Source organism: Phragmites australis, chromosome 12 (assembly GCF_958298935.1).
Source record: "Phragmites australis chromosome 12, lpPhrAust1.1, whole genome shotgun sequence".
NCBI lineage: Eukaryota > Viridiplantae > Streptophyta > Magnoliopsida > Poales > Poaceae > Phragmites > Phragmites australis.
In genome coordinates, this window is record NC_084932.1 from 12,669,368 (window position 1) to 12,687,468 (window position 18,101).

The 18,101-nt window shown below is 39.9% G+C and overlaps 1 protein-coding gene across 3 annotated transcripts; it reads right to left on the minus strand.

Moving 5' to 3' along the window:
* Positions 1-134: 134 nt before the first annotated feature.
* On the minus strand, positions 135-5,600 carry LOC133887377 (protein ANTHESIS POMOTING FACTOR 1-like). 3 transcript variants are annotated; one of them, XM_062327310.1, is made up of 11 exons: positions 5,345-5,600; positions 5,083-5,242; positions 2,846-2,949; positions 2,273-2,373; positions 2,139-2,205; positions 1,952-2,051; positions 1,158-1,271; positions 953-1,090; positions 784-868; positions 647-693; positions 135-562 (listed from the first exon to the last, which is right to left on the minus strand). In XM_062327310.1, exons 2-11 carry the CDS (start codon positions 5,170-5,172, stop codon positions 419-421), a joined length of 990 nt encoding a protein of 329 aa, XP_062183294.1. In that variant the 5' UTR covers positions 5,173-5,242; positions 5,345-5,600; the 3' UTR covers positions 135-418. The 3 variants fall into 3 exon arrangements, with proteins under 3 accessions (XP_062183294.1, XP_062183293.1, XP_062183295.1); XM_062327309.1 differs by having other exon boundaries at positions 5,083-5,253; XM_062327311.1 differs by lacking the exons at positions 5,083-5,242; positions 5,345-5,600 and adding exons at positions 3,690-3,869; positions 3,991-4,740.
* Positions 5,601-18,101: the final 12,501 nt, after the last annotated feature.

An 18,101-nucleotide genomic window follows, 5' to 3' on the forward strand; every position in this document is an offset into this window, starting at 1 on the left:
CTATAAGAGTATGGTTACGCAAAACAAATATCATAATAATATTTGTTTATCCACTTTTATCTTATGGAACATGTCATCACATGGGCAACCAAATCCTATATCTTGAGATGGCGTGCTATATCAGCACTAAAACAAGATAAAGCACTAAATTCTCATAAAAATGGAGCGAACACTTTCAACATCTTTACCTGTCTGATCAACAGGTATGACGATTGTGCACCATAAGAGCAAAGTACTGTTATCAAGAACCCAAGGATACATCGGAATCTATAGAGTACTGACTCATTCGAACAAATACTTGGCTATAGTTTTGTTGTTCCTTGTTCGCAGCTGATGGCGTAAGAGGCCAGTCATACGGCACAACTTTATGAATTTTGCTTCACATAGGAGTCAAGGCATCATCTCATATCATTTGCATTTACTTAGTAACGGCAAAGGATCCCAGCTTGGATAGATCTGGAACCCAGCAGGACAGCTCTGAAGATCCTGTCAAGAACATCAAGGATCCTGGAGCCCACCTTACTAGTGGCGGTTCATTATCTGTGCTTCCCCAGTGCGCAACCTGCATGTCCAACCATGATATCATACATCAATCAAACAGCCACAACATATAATTTCAATATCAACATAACATATTCGTCCATACCTTTCCACTCCTAACGTTCCAGGCATAAACACTACCGTCACCAGAGCCTGCAAGGAAAAAAACATAATAATAGCTAAGTAAAAGAGATTGGCAATTATTGTAAAGGGCGATGAGCCAATAAAGAAAAGGTTTCTGACCAGATATGATATGGTTTCCGTCAGGGCTAAATGTTGCCTCCAGTGTTGAATTGGTTAGCACTGGCTTAACATTGTATGTTGCTATCTGAAAAAAAGACTCATAAGAACAGCATTTTAATAGTCTTCTAGCCTACACAAATAAATTACAGTAAGTAGTTTACATGCTTACATTGTTGCCATGAAATGAATCTAGCACATGAACACGGCCAGCTTTGGTGGTTAACAGAAGCCGCCTGCCATCACTGCTGAACTTTATGACATGGGCTTCTGAATCATCATTACCAACAGAGAAGATATCAAAAGGCCCCTGTGGATGTAAGGAGTGAGACAGGGTTGGACATCAAAGGCCAAACAACACATTCAATCACAAATACCTTTTCAAATTTTCGCGCATCAAACATCCGTACGTGACCACCATATGCGACTGCAAAAACCAAACCCTGATCATCATACGAAACTGCAGGCCTCCCTTGCACACGCAGTGAGCCCTGAAAAATCCACGAGATGATTTTGCTAGTCACCAACGCTCTATATTTCAACTGTAATGCTGATTGATGCTCAATGCTCCCTCTTCATCCAAAACGTAACTAGTTTAGGATATCAACACAGCCTCAAGTGTGATACTTTGACTAGCAATTTCTATGAAAATATGTTATTTCAAAAAAAAAAGTATTATATATTATGAAGGAATTTTCATGATATATTTAGTAACATCAGTCTTGTGTTGTCAATCAACATACATTTTTGTATATGAATGGTCAAACTTAAAAAGGTTAAACCAGCAAAAATCCTAAAACAACTTATATTTGGATTGGAGGGAGTAGATGTGAACGATTTCAGATAACTAAAATGACCATGCCCAAGACACCTTATTCTTTTAAGTTTTACAGGAACGTCATGGATCCAATATCCATCATCCCAGAAATAACACAAAATACAGGAAGTAGGCAACTACAGGGGTTTAAATGATTCAGTTGCAACAACCTTAAAGTTTGGGTTCCATGTGATTTAAGAAGTTGGTTTAAAAGAGAGTAATAAGAGAATAGAAATAAAAAATAGCTTTCTTCATCTAGAACTGCAGTTTATTAAGTTGGCATGAACAAGTGGTGAAGCAGAAACTGGAGTTTATCTCATAGCACATTATTGTGTACGGTATCATTAGCTTTACCTGTGCTTTGTCAGCCCGCAGATCCCATAAGAGGACGGTTCGATCAAGTGAACCAGAGAGAAAAACTTCTTTCTCAGAGCATAATGAGATAGACACGACCCTGGACAAGACGCACATTAGCATCCTCCTTTGGCATTAGCACAACTGAATTATTGACTACACTTTACCGCACTTAAGTGTGGCATACCTGTCAAGATGGCCCTTAAAATATCTAACAAACCGGTTATCATTCAGTGAAAGTAGACGCAGGGATTCTGCATTATTACTTCTTTTCAGTACATGACTAAAATCATTCTTAAGTTAACATAAAACAGGACTTACCATCCCAGCCATTTTTTGACGAATATAAGACAAGAGTTGGGTTATCAGTGAAGCATACAAGTTCAACCCCATATTTTTTGCTATTAATAGTCTTCAAACATCTGAAAATGTAAATGAGTGACAAATCAAGTAATTATCACAAACAAACAAAAAAAATAGTATGGAATGTGAAAATAAAGTCACTACAAAAAGGGAGTGAATCATTGACATATAATAAAGCTTCCTGTGTGGAATACTAAAGTCGAACAGGAGTTTGAAGTTCTACACACTAAAATAAACTAATAACGATACACATGAGAATTTGTATTAGTGTAGTATTATTGTTAGGAGCTCAAAATAATGAGTAAATTCTAAAGAAGATCAGTGAACATGCCAGCTCCCAAAACATCTACTGAAGAATTTAAGAAATTGCGTCTTTTAAGGCTAAAATGTAAGAATATCTAGCCAGCCTCTTTACAATTATGGTTCGCACTCTTTAGAATGTCGTAAACTGAACCAGCACCCTTTACAACTACTGAACCAACTCTTTAGAAAAAAAAATTCAGAAGACAAAGAGTAATAGTTCACACTCACACTGCATTTTGAATGTCGTATAGACGGATTGATTCATCATCGCTGGCTGTCACGAGATAGTTTGTGGCCTTGCTGTGAAAATCCATAGAACTAATTCTGCCGTTCTGCCATACAATAATGGTATAGCAAAAGATCAAATAACTATAGTGTAGAGAGTAGGTATGTCAATGGATACTGGGCAGTATTCTAACGTAAAGCGAGATATGTACATCTGAAAAAGATGCATCAAAGAATATAAGTCAAACAAACATTTCAAGTCATATAACAAATCATGAAACCTTTTTGTACGTTTCTTTTGAAATAGAGTATTTCCATTACGATAGACTGATAGTTAGGTGCACCAGTCTGAGACATCGGTACTATTATGTGTCAAGCATAGTGAAATTTAATACCCTTCACATGACAACCAGGGCACCTTATTCGAATGTTGCTAGACATATCTCATCTTGCACTATTATATATTTGTAGTTATTTCAAGATCACTGCCTGTCCTGCTCAAGAACATGAACCCCAATCCCACCAGGCCACCGCATATGGTGACTGATGTGGCAATCAACAAACAATAACTCCATTAATAACGGTTAAACTTTGCAGTACATAAGATCCAACGCATCTTCCAAACCATTGTATTCACATTCTCACAGTTCAAAATTGAATTCTATGCGTTTTCTAGAAACCTAAGTACATTCAGTAAGCAACATAAGCAAGTCAACTCCTACATTATCAACTTAACACTGATTATTCCAAACACCTCTTTAACTCTTTTTGAGCACCCGAGTAAAGAGCAATTTTAATTCCAGCAGGTGATACAAGCGAGTAATTGGGGTGAAGAACAGAGGCTTACGTAGCCTCGGAATACCAGTCCAGCCTTCATGCTCTGGAGCACCTCGTCGGTGACCTCCATGGTCACCATGAGTGGACTCGTCATGGGGGCGATTCCCCAAATCTTTGGAAAATAAACTGCACCTGCACCTTAATCAATCGGCTACCAAGGATTCGGCCTTGAGGACTGAAGAAGAAGAACCTAATCAAACCATGGATGGATGGATTCGGATTGGAAGCAGCACACAAATCCACAACAAACTGAGTGGGAATCTAATCATAAGAACAACAGAATCCATCCAAGCAAAGGAAGAGGTGCTCACCAGCAGATGGAACCAACCAATACACACCTGGATGGATGGATCTCCACTCCGCTAGGCCGAGGGAGGGGCAGCGCTGTGACGGGTGGGGAAGTGGCGGAGTGAGGAGCGGCGTGAAGAGAGAGGGAGGGATAGACTGGCCGGCATTTGTTCTTGGCTGCGCCGCTATGGGAATCTTGGGGGCTGTTTTGTTTGGAGCCCTATGAGTCTTAGCAAATTTGGTAATATCAAAGAAATTCGACTAACGTTTGGATTGTTGCCAAAATTGGCAAGCCCTAAAAGTGTTGGCTATGCCAATGCCCACTGGTTCATTTTCAAAGGGAAATCATTTCCTTGCTGAAATTGTGCTGTCCTGGTGAGGTGGCGACACCTGATAAGAATTTGAGGATTGAAAGGGAAATGAGGTGTCTTCTGTTCTGTTCCATTCAACCCCTTCTGCCATATATGTCCCCACCACCCCCTGGTCACTAGGCCGTCAAGAAAGGCAAGGAGTAATGGCTTGTACACACACTGCATTTTTAATGTCATATAGGCGGATCGATTCATCGTCACTGGCTGTCATGAAGTAGTTCATAGCCTTGCTGTGAAAGCCCATAGAACTAATTTTCCATACAATTATGGTATCAAATTCCTGCTACTGATAGACATATCTCCTCCTGCTACCGATAGACATATCTCCTCTTGCCCAACGGCATGTTCATAGTTAGTTCAAAACCACCTGCATGTGTACTGGCATATACTGTTCAAGAACATGATCCCCAACAGGCCACCACATTGTGCAATAGCATGGCAATTGGAACAAAATAATTGATTAATAACGGTTAAACCCATTGGGCACTACATACAATTCGATGTATCTTCCCAGCCATTTACATTTTCACAATGTTCTAAACTAAATTATATATATTGCAATAATCTAAGTAAAATTAATAAGCAAGATAAGCAAGCCAACTCCTTTTGATAATCGAAATTACCCAAACAGCTATTTTAAGCACATCACTTTACCAGTTTTAATTCACTGACAGCGGTACTGAACGCTAGCACGCAAGCAAACAGGAATACTTCCGATTTCAGTTAGGTTGAGAGGCTGCTTACGTAGTCTCGAAAGGCCAGGCCGACCTCCATGCTCTTGAGCATCTCGTCGGTGACCTCCATGGACACAGTGGGAGGGCTCGCCCCAGCCATGGGGGCGGGCAAACCCCGAAAATCGCTGGGAGATAAACCGCACCCGCACCTCAGTTGATTGGGGTGGCAACTGAGGGCGATCTCAAACGCCGCATGATGGATTGAATTGTCAACAAAAACCAACCCTCAGAACAAGGGAATCCACCTCCCAAGCAGAGCTAGGATTGCTCACCAGCAGCAGCGGGAGAAGGAACCAGTCCACGCCGGGATGGATGGGTCCCGATCCGCTGGACCGAAGAGGAACGGCGCTCTGGCGGACTGAGGAAGCCGCGGCGAGAGAGGAGGGGCTGGCTGCGGTGGGAGTCTCTAGGTTTGGAGGGAGAGGAAGAACTGAAGAAAGGATTTGGAAATCGGGGAGAGGGGAGGGTTTAGCGTCGTCGGACAAGGCTCGGAAGTGGGAACACAACACTCGATAGTAAATTGGAGCATATTACATGCTTCCACCATGGTCCTTATAAGTGATGTGGAAAACATCCTTTTGGCACTTCAATTAGGTCGATCATCAGGCACCTAGAAACATTACCAAAATCTTATATGCAAAATTAAAAGAAAGAATGCAGCGGTGCACAAAAGTCTTACCATTATAACTGGATTTAAAACTTATGACAACTATCCACTCATCAAGAGCTTGAGGAATTGATGCGGCTATAAGAAGAAATTAAAGAATATTTTCTAAACCCTGATCTCAGTGACACAATCACTTGGAGATGAACAGCACAGGGAGAATACACGTGCAAGAGTGCTTACCAAATTCATTTTACATGTACTTAAAACAAAATTGATATGAAACCAGTATGGAAAACGAAAACCGAGCATAAATGCTAATTATTTGCATGGGTGCTTATCCAAAATAAAATCCTAATTACGGACAATCTTGCAAAAAGAGATTAACATCATCATCAACTTTGAAGCTCTACCTAACACAAGACAAAACGCCAAAGTACTTATGTAAAATCTGCCACTTCACTTATTAAGTTTGGATAAATATTACAGCTTGGATGTCGTTTATAGGGCTACCAGATCTTCAAGACTACAACACCATCGGAACATGGTGGAAAAAAGCACGTCTGGAATTTGCCATCGGAAAAAAATTTGATGAGTACTTCTGGTGGAACATTCGGAAAGAACGAAATAGGACAATTTTCCAAAGAGAATACTTAACTGCGATGTAGGTGGCATACAAGATAAAAGGGTATTGACATGCATTCAATGGCATATGGACACGCTTGAGACTGACCTAAGTTGTTAGTAATTAAGTTTGTAAGCATTTTATTTGCGCTTTGTACCTTTGATAGTTTCTGTTTAGTATGTAGGAGGAATAGTATTCCCTCATATCTACCATGAGTTGTTACTATCCTGGAGCCTCTATGGCATGCTAAATCTTTCTTTTTTTTCTCCTCCAATATTTGCTCAGCAATTCTATTACCGTTCCTTCTGAAAAACACTTACTCGCTCAAGCCGTATTGGGAGCCCTACGAGCCTGATCTTGAATATCTTAATTGGTTAAGGGTTCACTTATCCTTTTCTAAAATTCTCCTGTATTTTCAAGCTTAACAAAGTTTTTGCACCGCCAGGATGCAGTGGTGGGAGAGCCATAGTGCAGAGGTGACGGAGGAGGACGGGGTGGGGACGAGAGCATAGAGAAAGCAACGAGCAGAGGTTGACGGTAGTCAGTGCAGTGATTGGGAGGTTGAGAAGAAACAACAATGGTCATCCGACGTAGGAAGAAAATTATATGAGACCCTCTGCAGAAAGGCCTTCGTGAGACCCTGATCTACGCCGTTCGTTCTGTATCCAACGGTCTGATTGAATATATGTGAGAGAAGTATAGAACACGTGTCACGCAGAGATGAGGGTCTTTCTGTGAGATCCGGTCTCACAGAAACATCATCCTTGACACAAATTACGAGACTCATGCAAAGGGTATGTTTGGAACTTTAGCCAGGTTGAGCTATGGCTGAGCTAGTGGTGGTTTGGATCCTAGCGAATTTTTTTCTTGCACTTAGAGACTAACTTGCTTTGTAAAGTCAGGATCCATTAGCAATACCAAATTCGTAACCTAGTCAGGCCAGGCAAGGATTGTTTTAACCAGGAACTAAGCATGCCCTAAGCCACCATACCATTAACCTGAGTATATACGAATGATTAAAGACTTGATACCAGCAAACCGCTACCATCAACCAACTCATGTAGAGGGACCAACACAATATCACAAATCAACAATGATTATATGGAGAGGAGTTGAGAGATAAGGAAAACCGTAGTTGGGAGGCGAGCATGGAGGATTGATGCTCCTTTACCCAGTTTTTCAAACATTGAACGGTGCAAGCATTGATGTCTAAAATGTCAAAAAGGCTAGAGCAGGACTATAAAAGCTACTTTAGAATGTGTTTTTGGAACACTATTTAACACAATAATAACGCGTTTCCTTATTAAACGTGATGGAAAATAGGAAAAAAAACATGAAGATCCGTTTGAAACATATGAAATATTCTCCTAAATGTGATCTTCCTTACGAAACTCGTGCGTTCTAACCAGACGAAAAAAGTGGCACTTAATATCAAAATTTTACCATCGACACTAAAAAATCAATTTTAGATCAAAATCGGGTGTTTTTCCCCTTCTCGTGCCCCCCCTCGAAACCAGGTGTTCTAGGAAGAGACACCTCGAGAGGGAGGAAATGAGGAGGTGGGTGTAGGTATTAGTGACATCCTAAGAGTGGAGTGAATTATGATACTTAGAACTATTTCGGTTTCAAAAATAACACAAGATAAATCTATATCAATTTCTATCTAAATGTGCTCTAGGTTTATCTAGTGTATCTACTCCACCGATCAAAGCGCTTGCAACCTATCAAAAAGGTAAATTGCAAGAAATAAATACGGAAACATAAATAAGGTAGAGAGAACAAACTCGGCACAAGGATTTTTTTCCCATAGTATCGATGGCATGAATGCCATCCCTAGTCCACGTTAGAGCACCACAAAGGATATGCTTCCGGTCGGCACCCGATCATGGCTCTTGAGCCACTAAATCATAAAGACAAGACCTCCACATGGATGAGCTGCCAAGCCACTAAGGCAAGGTCTCACCACTAGCCTTTCTTCCGATTCCTTGCCGCCGTGATCACTTCGGAGTTTGAGCCACCAAGGCAAGGGTCTTCGCGTCCCTGTACATGCTTCTCGTTGTCACTTCATACCAAATCGAATGGTCAACAAGTTTGCTGGCGAGTCACCAAGACTCCAAGGTGCCAGCGTACCAAGAGGTACAAGCTTGGATTACTCTTTGATCCACTCTCTAGGCAGCAATCACCTAGCAACACACTTTCTAGGCCTATAAGCACTAATCACTCTCTAATCTTTTGCTTAATTACCTTGGATGATCAATTTAAGCACTTTGGTGGCTTGGGTGCCTTCTCAAGTGTATATAAACTTCTCTAGACTTCAGCTTCAAATGACTGAGTGGAGGGGTATTTATAGCCTCAAACCCACGTACTAGCAGTTAACCCAATGACTCTGAAAAGTTGTTAACAATCAGATAATCCGATGAGAACAGTAGTACTAACATCGGATCATCTGGTGAACACACTCTTACAAACTAGCCGTTGGAACCCCACTCAAATCACTGTGAACACCGAACACTCCGGTGTATACTGCAACATCATCACTGGACATTCTGGTGAGTATACCTTAGCTATCCGAGCCAACATCTTCTCTGTGTAAATTGCTTCGGTGCCTTCTCCGGTGCTTATCAATTCATCACCGGACTATCCAGTGAGCAATCCTTAGCCATCCGAGTCAAATGCAGCCCTCTTTGCAAATATGCTCTGGCGTACACATGACTTTATCACTGGACCATTTGATGGCTTGAGCTTCGTCTGCCTCTTTGTACTATTCATTATCCGGTGTATTTGTTCGTTGTACTCTTGCTTCATCACCGGACTATCCGGTGAGATCTTCTGCTTTTTCTTTCTCTTTACACTATTCATTATCTGGTGTGTGAACTTCCATAGCACCGGACCATCTGGCATATCACTTGTGTCCATTTTGCACACATGTCACTAAGAAATACTCCGACGTTTAGCAAAGACTGGCACCGGACGTTCCGCTGAGGTCAAATGCCTATGGACACAATGCACCGGACCATCCGGTGAGTTTATTTCTCCTGGAACCTTTTTCAATTCAACCAAACTTTGTCCCGGCTTCGGTAGCTTCTTTATGTATTGCATCCATGAGATCTACTAACATATATTCTTGATAAACATGTTAGTCCCATTGACTATGTTGTCATTAATCACCAAAATCACAAACATGGTCTAATATGGTCATTTTCCCTACAATCTCCTCCTTTTTGTGATTGATGATAACACAACCAAAACAAATGGCAAATAACAAATGATACAAAATGTAAAGATCATAAATAAGCACAAAGTCTTACCACATTGTTTGGATGCATGTTCTTAGCAATTAGTCCCCCTTTGTTATGGCTCCCCTTTCTCTATTACCACTATCTCCCTTGATTGACCTATGCAAGAGCTTCTCTTTTGTTGATCTAGACCCTTATGTTGCTTCTAGTATCTTCTTCTTCTCTCACTTTGTCAACTTCGGCATTCCTAGATCATCTTGCTTGTTTCTACAATCTTCCTTACCTTGTTACTTGCTTCTTGCTTTGGTCATCCAAATTCTCTCCTTTGTCAACAATCTCAAAAAGGTCTATATGCACATGTTGAACTCAAACAGAAAAACATTAGAGCATATGGGAGATATGTTCACAAATTATTATCCAATTGAAAGTATACCAATTGAATGAATATCACAGGGTATGATACCAATTGTAAGCTATGAAAGCACATGGATCACAATTTATATAATATAGTATAAACTCCCTCTATATGTGTGCATACATATGATGAGAATAAAACATATACACAGCTAAACAATATGTCAAGATAGAAAGTTTAAGCTATATTATGCATGAAGGTAGCTTAAATGAACAAACAAAGATTTTACAATTATATCAATTGAAGCGTTTGAGCATTGCATACCTCTGGGGACACGTTGATTGCTCCATGAGACTAAAAAAGATGTCACTAGCAACACATGTCAGTCTCAAAATCACAACCTATAGGATATACTCCCCTAAATGTGTGCATACAAGTGTTGAATACTTGTGAGATATATGCACTTGTTATTGATAACAATGAGAATTTATCCTATATATTGAATGATGTCATATAAAAGATATCAAATATGAAACTAGTGCTATGTAAGAAACCTACAATTAATAAATCATATAGATTTCTCATGGATAAGAGATAAACACATACAACCTACCATATGAGACTTACACTAGGTATTGCAATAAATTGAAATAAGCACATACAATCCTAGATGAGGTAAAAAGAGCTACGTAAAATGAAAGAATTTTGCATCTAGCTTCATTACCTCTTTTACCTTTGGATAGAAATTTGGATATATGATATTCATGATCTTCATCAAATGCGTCCAATCTTGTACACTTGGCCTCTTTGCTTGAACTTTTACTTCATCTTGTGAGCCAAGTCTCCAAATCCCTATAGTTGCTTCGAGGCTTTTCTTTGAAACTCAATCCGATTGGGGCCATTTCATGTTGGTAATGACTTCCTTAGGCACCCAAATGGGTTGGTTTCACCTCTGATCCTTCTTCCCAATCATATGTGCAATCATCTTACCATTTTTCTTCTTCTTGAGCTTGTAGTAGTTACTCTTTATCTTGTTCTTGTAGTTGGGCTTAGTGTAGAGGTTGGAGGTCTTGTTAGAGAGGTTCGCCACCTTCTTCTTCTCCTTAGTCTCCTTCTTGACTTGCTTGTATTGGAAGGACTTGTGACCTTCTTAATGGCATTTGAAGCATGTCACGGTTGACCTCTCTATAAGCTTCTTCACCATGAAAGCACAATTATTTTGAGAAGGTTGGACATATCCTTTGCCCTTTAATCTCGCCAAGTCCTGCTTGAGTTTCTCCACTTTTTGCTTAAGTTTAGCATTCTCTTGTGCAGTGAGTTCATTAGATTGTTCTACAACAACATTCTCAACACAAATCTCATTGCAAATGGATGAGCTAGATAAAGTATATAAATCATCACAAGAAGTGAAAGCATCTACCTTATGATTGTAATTAAAAAGAGAGGTAGATTGCTTCAAAGGAACCTTAGTTTGAGATTCAATGCACTCAAATTTAGCCTTAAGCTCTTCATTCTCCTTGTTTAGTAAATTAAATTTGCACAATAATTGTTCATAATTAGAAACAAAGGTAGCACGAATGTTATTAAGTGCATTGAATTTCTTAAGCTCTTTAGATTATTTCTTAAGGGCTCTTTGTTGCTCATTGATCAAATGAAGGAGTTCATCATACGAGGGAGAATCTTCATCGAATTCATCATCACTTACATCACTATCCATTTGTGAGATGGCTTGCGAGATGACTTGTGTGATGATGACCTTGAGGAAGAGCTTCTCTTGGAGGTTCTTACCACTTGAACTTGAATCATCACTCACCCATCTTCCTATGCTTGCGAGTGTTTTGGCTCTTCCCTTTGTCTCCCTCTTGTTCTTCTCCCTCTTGTTCTTGATCTTCTTCTTCTCCTTCTTGGTATGATCAATTGTTTTGACTAAGTTCTTCATGGAGATTGGATGATCAACCTTGGCATTGATCTTCTTGATGTTCTTCTCCAATTTTGAGAAGAGCTTAGTGATTTCGGGATCCATCTCTTTATCGCTTGAGGTGCTTTTCTCATCTTCTTCATAGCTTTTTTCATCTTCATATCCATCATCTTCACTTGAGCTTGACTCTTGCTCTTGTCTCCTCATCTTTGCCTTCATGTGTTGGTATTGAGCTTCCTTACTTGTGAGAGCAATATTCTTGGTGTCGAATGAGGTAGGATCTTCCACCTCTATGTTCATGGTCATCTCATGGGCAGTGATCTTGCCGAGCACTTGACTTGGAGTCATCTTCTTGATTTTGTTGTTGTCGTAGATGATGGAGACGATCAACTTGTACTTTGAAAGAAGAGTTTGAAGTATTCTTCTCACCACTTGATCATTTTCAATTGGTGTAAAACCTAACCAATTGATCTTATTAACAAGAATATTCAAACAAGAATACATATTATTAACACTTTCATGGGATAGTTGCTTAATGCCATTAAGCTTAGTAACAAGCACATGCTACTTTTCATTGCGCACATCCTGTGTACCTTCATGTATCTCAATGAGACTAGTCTAAATATCATGTGCATTTATCAGAGAATAAATACGATTAAATGCATCAACACATATAGATGATAAAAAGATACTCTTTGCCAATGCATCTAATTGCCTCTTCTTGTTGGTGATGTGTTGCCTCATCCTTTCCTCGGTTACTCTCCAAACATCTAACCCTCGGGCTTGCAAATAACAAGTCATTAGAATTTTTCACTGAGGAAAGTATATGCCATCGAAAAGTGGAGCACTATGGAAATCCATCCCAACGGACATCACAACTCTAGGACGTTAAGCCTATTAAGTGCATGAGGCTCTGATACTACTTGTAGGGATTGGTGACGTCTTAAGAGGAGGGTGGATTATAAAACGTGTAACTATTTCGGCTCAAAAACAACACAAGATAAACCTATATCAATTTCTATCTAAATGTGTTCTAGGTTTATCTAGTGTGTCTACTCTACCAATCAAAGCGCTTGTAACCTATCTAAGAAGGTAAATTATAAAAAGTAAATGCGGAAATATAAACAAGGTAGAGAGAGCAAACTCGGCACAAGGATTTTTTTCTCTGGTATTGATGGCATGAATGCCACCCCTAATCCACATTGGAGCTCCACAAAGGATATGCTCCCGGTCGGTATCTGGTCACGGCTCTTGAGCCACCAAGTTACAAAGATAAGACCTCCACCCGGATGAGTTACCAAGCCACCAAGGCAATGTTTCACCACTAGCCTCTCTTCCGGTTCCTTGCCGTCGTGATCACTTTGGAGCTTGAGTCACTAAGGCAAGGGTCTCCGTGTCTCTGTACACGCTTCTCGTCGCCGCTCCACACCAAGAGGGTCAACAAGTTTGCTAGCGAGTCACCAAGACTTCAAGGTGTCGGTGTATCAAGAGGTACAAGCTTGGATCACTCTTTGATCCACTCTCTAGGCAACAATCACCTAGCAACACACTTTCTAGGCCTAGAAGCACTAATCACTATCTAATATTGTACTTAATTACATTGGATAATCACTTTAAGCACTTCAGTGGCTTGGATGTCTTCTCATGTGTATATGAACTTCTCTAGACTCTAGCTTCAAATGACTGAGTGGAGGGGTATATATAGTCTCAAACCCGCGCACTAGCCGTTAACTCAATAGCTCTAACTAACATCAGATCATCCGGCGATCACACTCTCACAAACTAGCCGTTGGAACCCCACTCAAGCCACTGTGAACACCAGACACTCCGGTGTATACTGCAACATCATCACCAGATATTCCGGTGAGTATACCTTAGCCATCCGAGCCAACATCTTCTCTGTGTAAATAGCTCTGGTGCCTTCTCCGGTGCTTATCAATTCATTACCGGACTATCCGGTGAGCAATCTCAGTCATCCAAGCCAATGCAGTCTTCTTTGGAAAATATGCTCCGGTGTACACATGACTTCATCACTGAACTATCTGGTGGGGTCTTTTGCTTCTTTTTCCTCTTTGCACTATTTATTATCTGGTGTGCACTTTCATAGCACCGGACCATCCAATGTATCACTTGTGTCCATTTTGCACATGTGTCACTAAGAAATACTCCGATGTTTAGCAAACACTTGGCACCGGACCTTCCGGTGAGGTCAAATGCCTCTGGACACAATGCTCCGGTGTGTTCATCTATGTGAACACCGGACCATTCAGTTAGTTCATTTCTCCTGGGACCTTTTCCAATTCAACCAAACTTTGTCCCGGCTTCGGTAGTTTCTTTATGTATTGCATCCATAAGACATACTAACATATATTCTTGAAAAAACATGTTAGTCCTATGACTATGTTGTCATTAATCACCAAAATCATAAACATGACCTAATAGGACCATTTCCTTATAGTGGGCAAGGGAGAGAGATTGCAAATGGGATCCATAGGATTTTTGTTTTTATCTATTCAGTTTGGTAAGTGATTGTCACCTATCGTCCATGTCAACATCTACATAGCAAAATTATTGACACATCAGCACCAACATGTAGCAAAATTGGGGTGGAAACGAGTCGAATAGGAATGTTGTCTGATATTTCTAATTGGAAGGCTTGGTATATAGTATTGCACTTTAGGGAGGAAAAAAGGACTTTCGCGATAGTTAAGGAACGTCGAAGTAACATTTTCCTCCTTATTATTGAGGCCATGTTTGTTTTTTATTTTGATTATAGATTCTAGCCCTAAAAGCAAAAGTAAAAAAAAAATAGTCACAATTTGAAAGTTAATTCTCATAATCCACAATCTGATGGGTAGGAGCTTCTCCACATAATTCAGATTGTGACAACCCACGACAAAAATAAATAGGACTTGAATCCGGTCTTCAGTTTCAGGGGTCTAGAGCTCACGGCTTGATAGGAGATAGAATTGGGCCATCCCTGACTGCGCAACCAGAAAACTGCTCCAACCCAAGCTCCTAACATTGAAACCCTTGGCCCGACCAAAGCAGCGAGACTGAGCCACCCTTTTCTCGTCATCACCATTTCACTCTCTAGCGGCGCTGCCCTTCTCCACCTCTGGTGACATCTTCGCCACCATCTCCCTCCCCACGCTCTTCTCGTTGCACCCACACAACTATAGAGTGGGGGGGGGGGGCGTTGTCAGACCCCTAATATTTAGAGATGGACGATCAGAAGGTGCAGAGGTTGATGACTGGGAAGAAGTCACTGAAGCCGTTGCCAGGAATAACTAAGCGTCGATTTCACATCGCGTCGCACAAGGCTACGAGGAACCAATGTTGGATGATCCGACGGCCCTCGTCAAATATTTCTTTTACCTCGGGGGACTGTTTACTTATCCGCTATGCTCGGACAGAAGCACTTAATTTTGCTTAAGGACTTAGGTGAAGACTTCTTTTCGGTCGTGCGGGCGCTGTCACTCCTGCCTGCATGCCGCTTCCAGTGGCCCAATTAGCTCCTACGGTCATATCTGCTACCACACCTCTGCTCCCCAAAATATCTTTGTCTCAGCGTTCTTTCCTATGGATTAAGCCACACACGTCACATGCCCCCATCAACCTCGCAGCTCGCCTTTGCTGCACAAAGTTGGGTTCTCCCCACCACCTTTGCCCTATGGCACGCGCCGCCACCTCCAGGATCACCGCCGCGGCAACCTCCTCCTTGACGGTGATCTCCCTTCCCTCCATCCCTCTTCTCCATCCAATCCCGAGCGCCCCTGTCTAACCTCTGTACCTCCTTGCCAGCATGAGCTGTTTGCCCTCCACCACGTTGTCGTTGCCGTCGTCTCCTCGACGTGGGCTGGCCCATCGTGGATGCCCAATCTAGGTGCGGGGTCTCGCTCAGAAAGTCTGCTGCATTTCAAATGAATTGTTTGAGAGAGGCGATGCTCGTGTGTTGATGATCCCGTGAATTGGGTAGGGAGGGAGAGGCAGACTCCAAGCTGGTGGTTCCCGAGCAGGTCATTCCATGGTGCGTTCTCTGTTGGTTTTTGATTGCTTTGTGTAATTTCACATATCTATTTTATCATACTCAACAGTTCATGGTGTGAAAGTATTCATGGTGTGATTTATCGTATAGTTGATCTTGTTGGGTTTGAAACATGAAACCTGATATTAGCATAGTGACAACTAAAACTAAGACATCATGCTCTATACTTGCAACTAGCTCTATAGATCTGCTTTCAGTCTAGGCGGCCAGCTAACTTTCCTATGGCTAAACATAGGGATTTAGTGGTAAAGGTCTATGATTGCGTGGATGTGGTAAGCTAACTTCCCTATGGGTAAATTTGGTAGAAATCACAATTTTATAGCAGCTATCTAATCACTCATATGTAGGCTTAGTGCCGCTTTAGCACTTGTCATGAGCCTATTCTTCTAAAAGATTTACAATAATTTTTCTATTATTTTTAAAAATACTATAACTATATAGTAGAGTCGTAAGGCTATTAGATATTGACACCACTGGATGCCACTTCCTTAGAATGATATGGACAAGTATAATAAATAAAACAGTGTAGAGATTACACATTAGTGAGAAAAGGAATAGCTGTAATATATTTCCAAATGCCCTTACTGCTATACTAATTTCACATCTGATTATTGGTTATTTGTTTTACATAGAAATGTATAAGTTTCAGAAATATAGAGAATAAATGCTTAGTCTCGGTCTCTGTAGATTGCTTATGTAATAAATGTTATTCGGAAATATTAAAGGAAGTTTTGTTCTATGAGGCTCATTCTAGTTGCAATAACATGTGCCTAGTATTTGCATCCTATTAAGTTCGTTGACAGCTACAAGTAGTATACTTGTCCTCTTCTGTTGGCTCATTGAGTGGATATGACCTCTGTTGATATTAACTAATCCTTGTCTGTCATATACAAACAACAAGGCAATGTTGTTTTCTTTTCCTAGAGATGTGGTGGACAAGCTACTACTGCTGCAAACATTGTCTCTTTCCACTGTCATCGTGGTTGCACTACAGTCTTCACTAGAACAGAGGTTGATTAACATAACACGCAGAAAAAAAAACCCATGGTTAAACAAGTTATGATTAAACAAGTAATTAAATATGATTAAGCAAGTTTGTGATTATGTTTTAAGCAACTTACTAATTATGGTTAAGCAAGTTAGTGATTCATCTTTCCTAAGGTACTTACCTGAACTCCTCCTTTGTTTTGTAGTCATTTTTACAAACTGTTTAGCTTGGCATTGGAGAAGTAAAATGGGTATCCAGAAGAAACACGAGCCATGTGGACCGTTGTCAGCTGGTATATACTATTTCAAGTGTTTTTCCTCATGATCAATTATATTTAGAAGCATTTCATTTTGGAAGCATTTCATTCTTTTTACTTTCTTTATGCGAATTTATGCTTCTAGACATCACTTAATATAATGTCAAAAAAACAAGTATGTTTTCATGTTCTCCAAATGATCAAAGAAAATGGACTAGAAGAAATCTGTCACTATTTCCTATTGATTCTAAACCCAATTTGGAATATGTATGCATTTTAACAAATTAACATATACAATTGAGTAATATCTAATAAGCATTTTATGTATGTGTTAAATAGAGCACAAGCAAAAAACTTGCATGTTGGCAAGTAAATTTATTATTTATTCAAAGTATTTTTCTGTACATGTAATTCTTATAAGGTGTTCTATTTGTTTGCCTCTTTTTTTTATCTCGAAAAACAATATTGTATCTTTTCATTGGTAACTTTTTTACTCATCATAAGCAATTCTTCTATATTGAGATTTGAGGTAAGTATTCTTTTTAATAAATGTAATACTTAAGCAATATTTGATAATGATTGAGGTAAGTTCTGTTTTAATGTTAAACATTTTTGTATAGGTTAGAAGCACTTCCTCCTTAGAGATTAGAATCATTTGAATTTTACGAGTAAAGCTGTTATTAAACTGAAATGAGCTATTTCATCAAGATGAATTCAAAACTTCACATATTTAAAAGCATTTTTATGTATTTGTGAAAGAAATACATAATCAACTTAAAATCAATTTTCTGATTATTGAAAGCAAGTTCAAATGAATCATAATTGTAGTTTACTATAAACAGTTGATTGAGCACCTTATGATCATGTAGCATTTCTATGTATTTATGAAAGCAATGTATAGTCAACTTCGAAGCATTGTTTCTGATTAAAAGCAAGTTCAAATTAATCACATAATTTCTAGTTTCCAATAAACTTTTGATTGAGCATCTCATATTCATA

What these genes read in the sequence shown, in the direction of transcription:
- LOC133887377 (XM_062327310.1), bottom strand. Translation starts at nt 5,172, where the DNA reads ATGGCTGGGGCGAGCCCTCCCACTGTGTCCATGGAGGTCACCGACGAG. An exon ending in TACGACATTCAAAATGCAGT is followed by an intron (nt 2,374 to 2,845) that starts GTGAGTGTGAAC and finishes TTACATTTTCAG; the next exon opens with ATGTTTGAAGACTATTAATA. An exon ending in ATGCGCGAAAATTTGAAAAG is followed by an intron (nt 1,091 to 1,157) that starts GTATTTGTGATT and finishes TTACATCCACAG; the next exon opens with GGGCCTTTTGATATCTTCTC.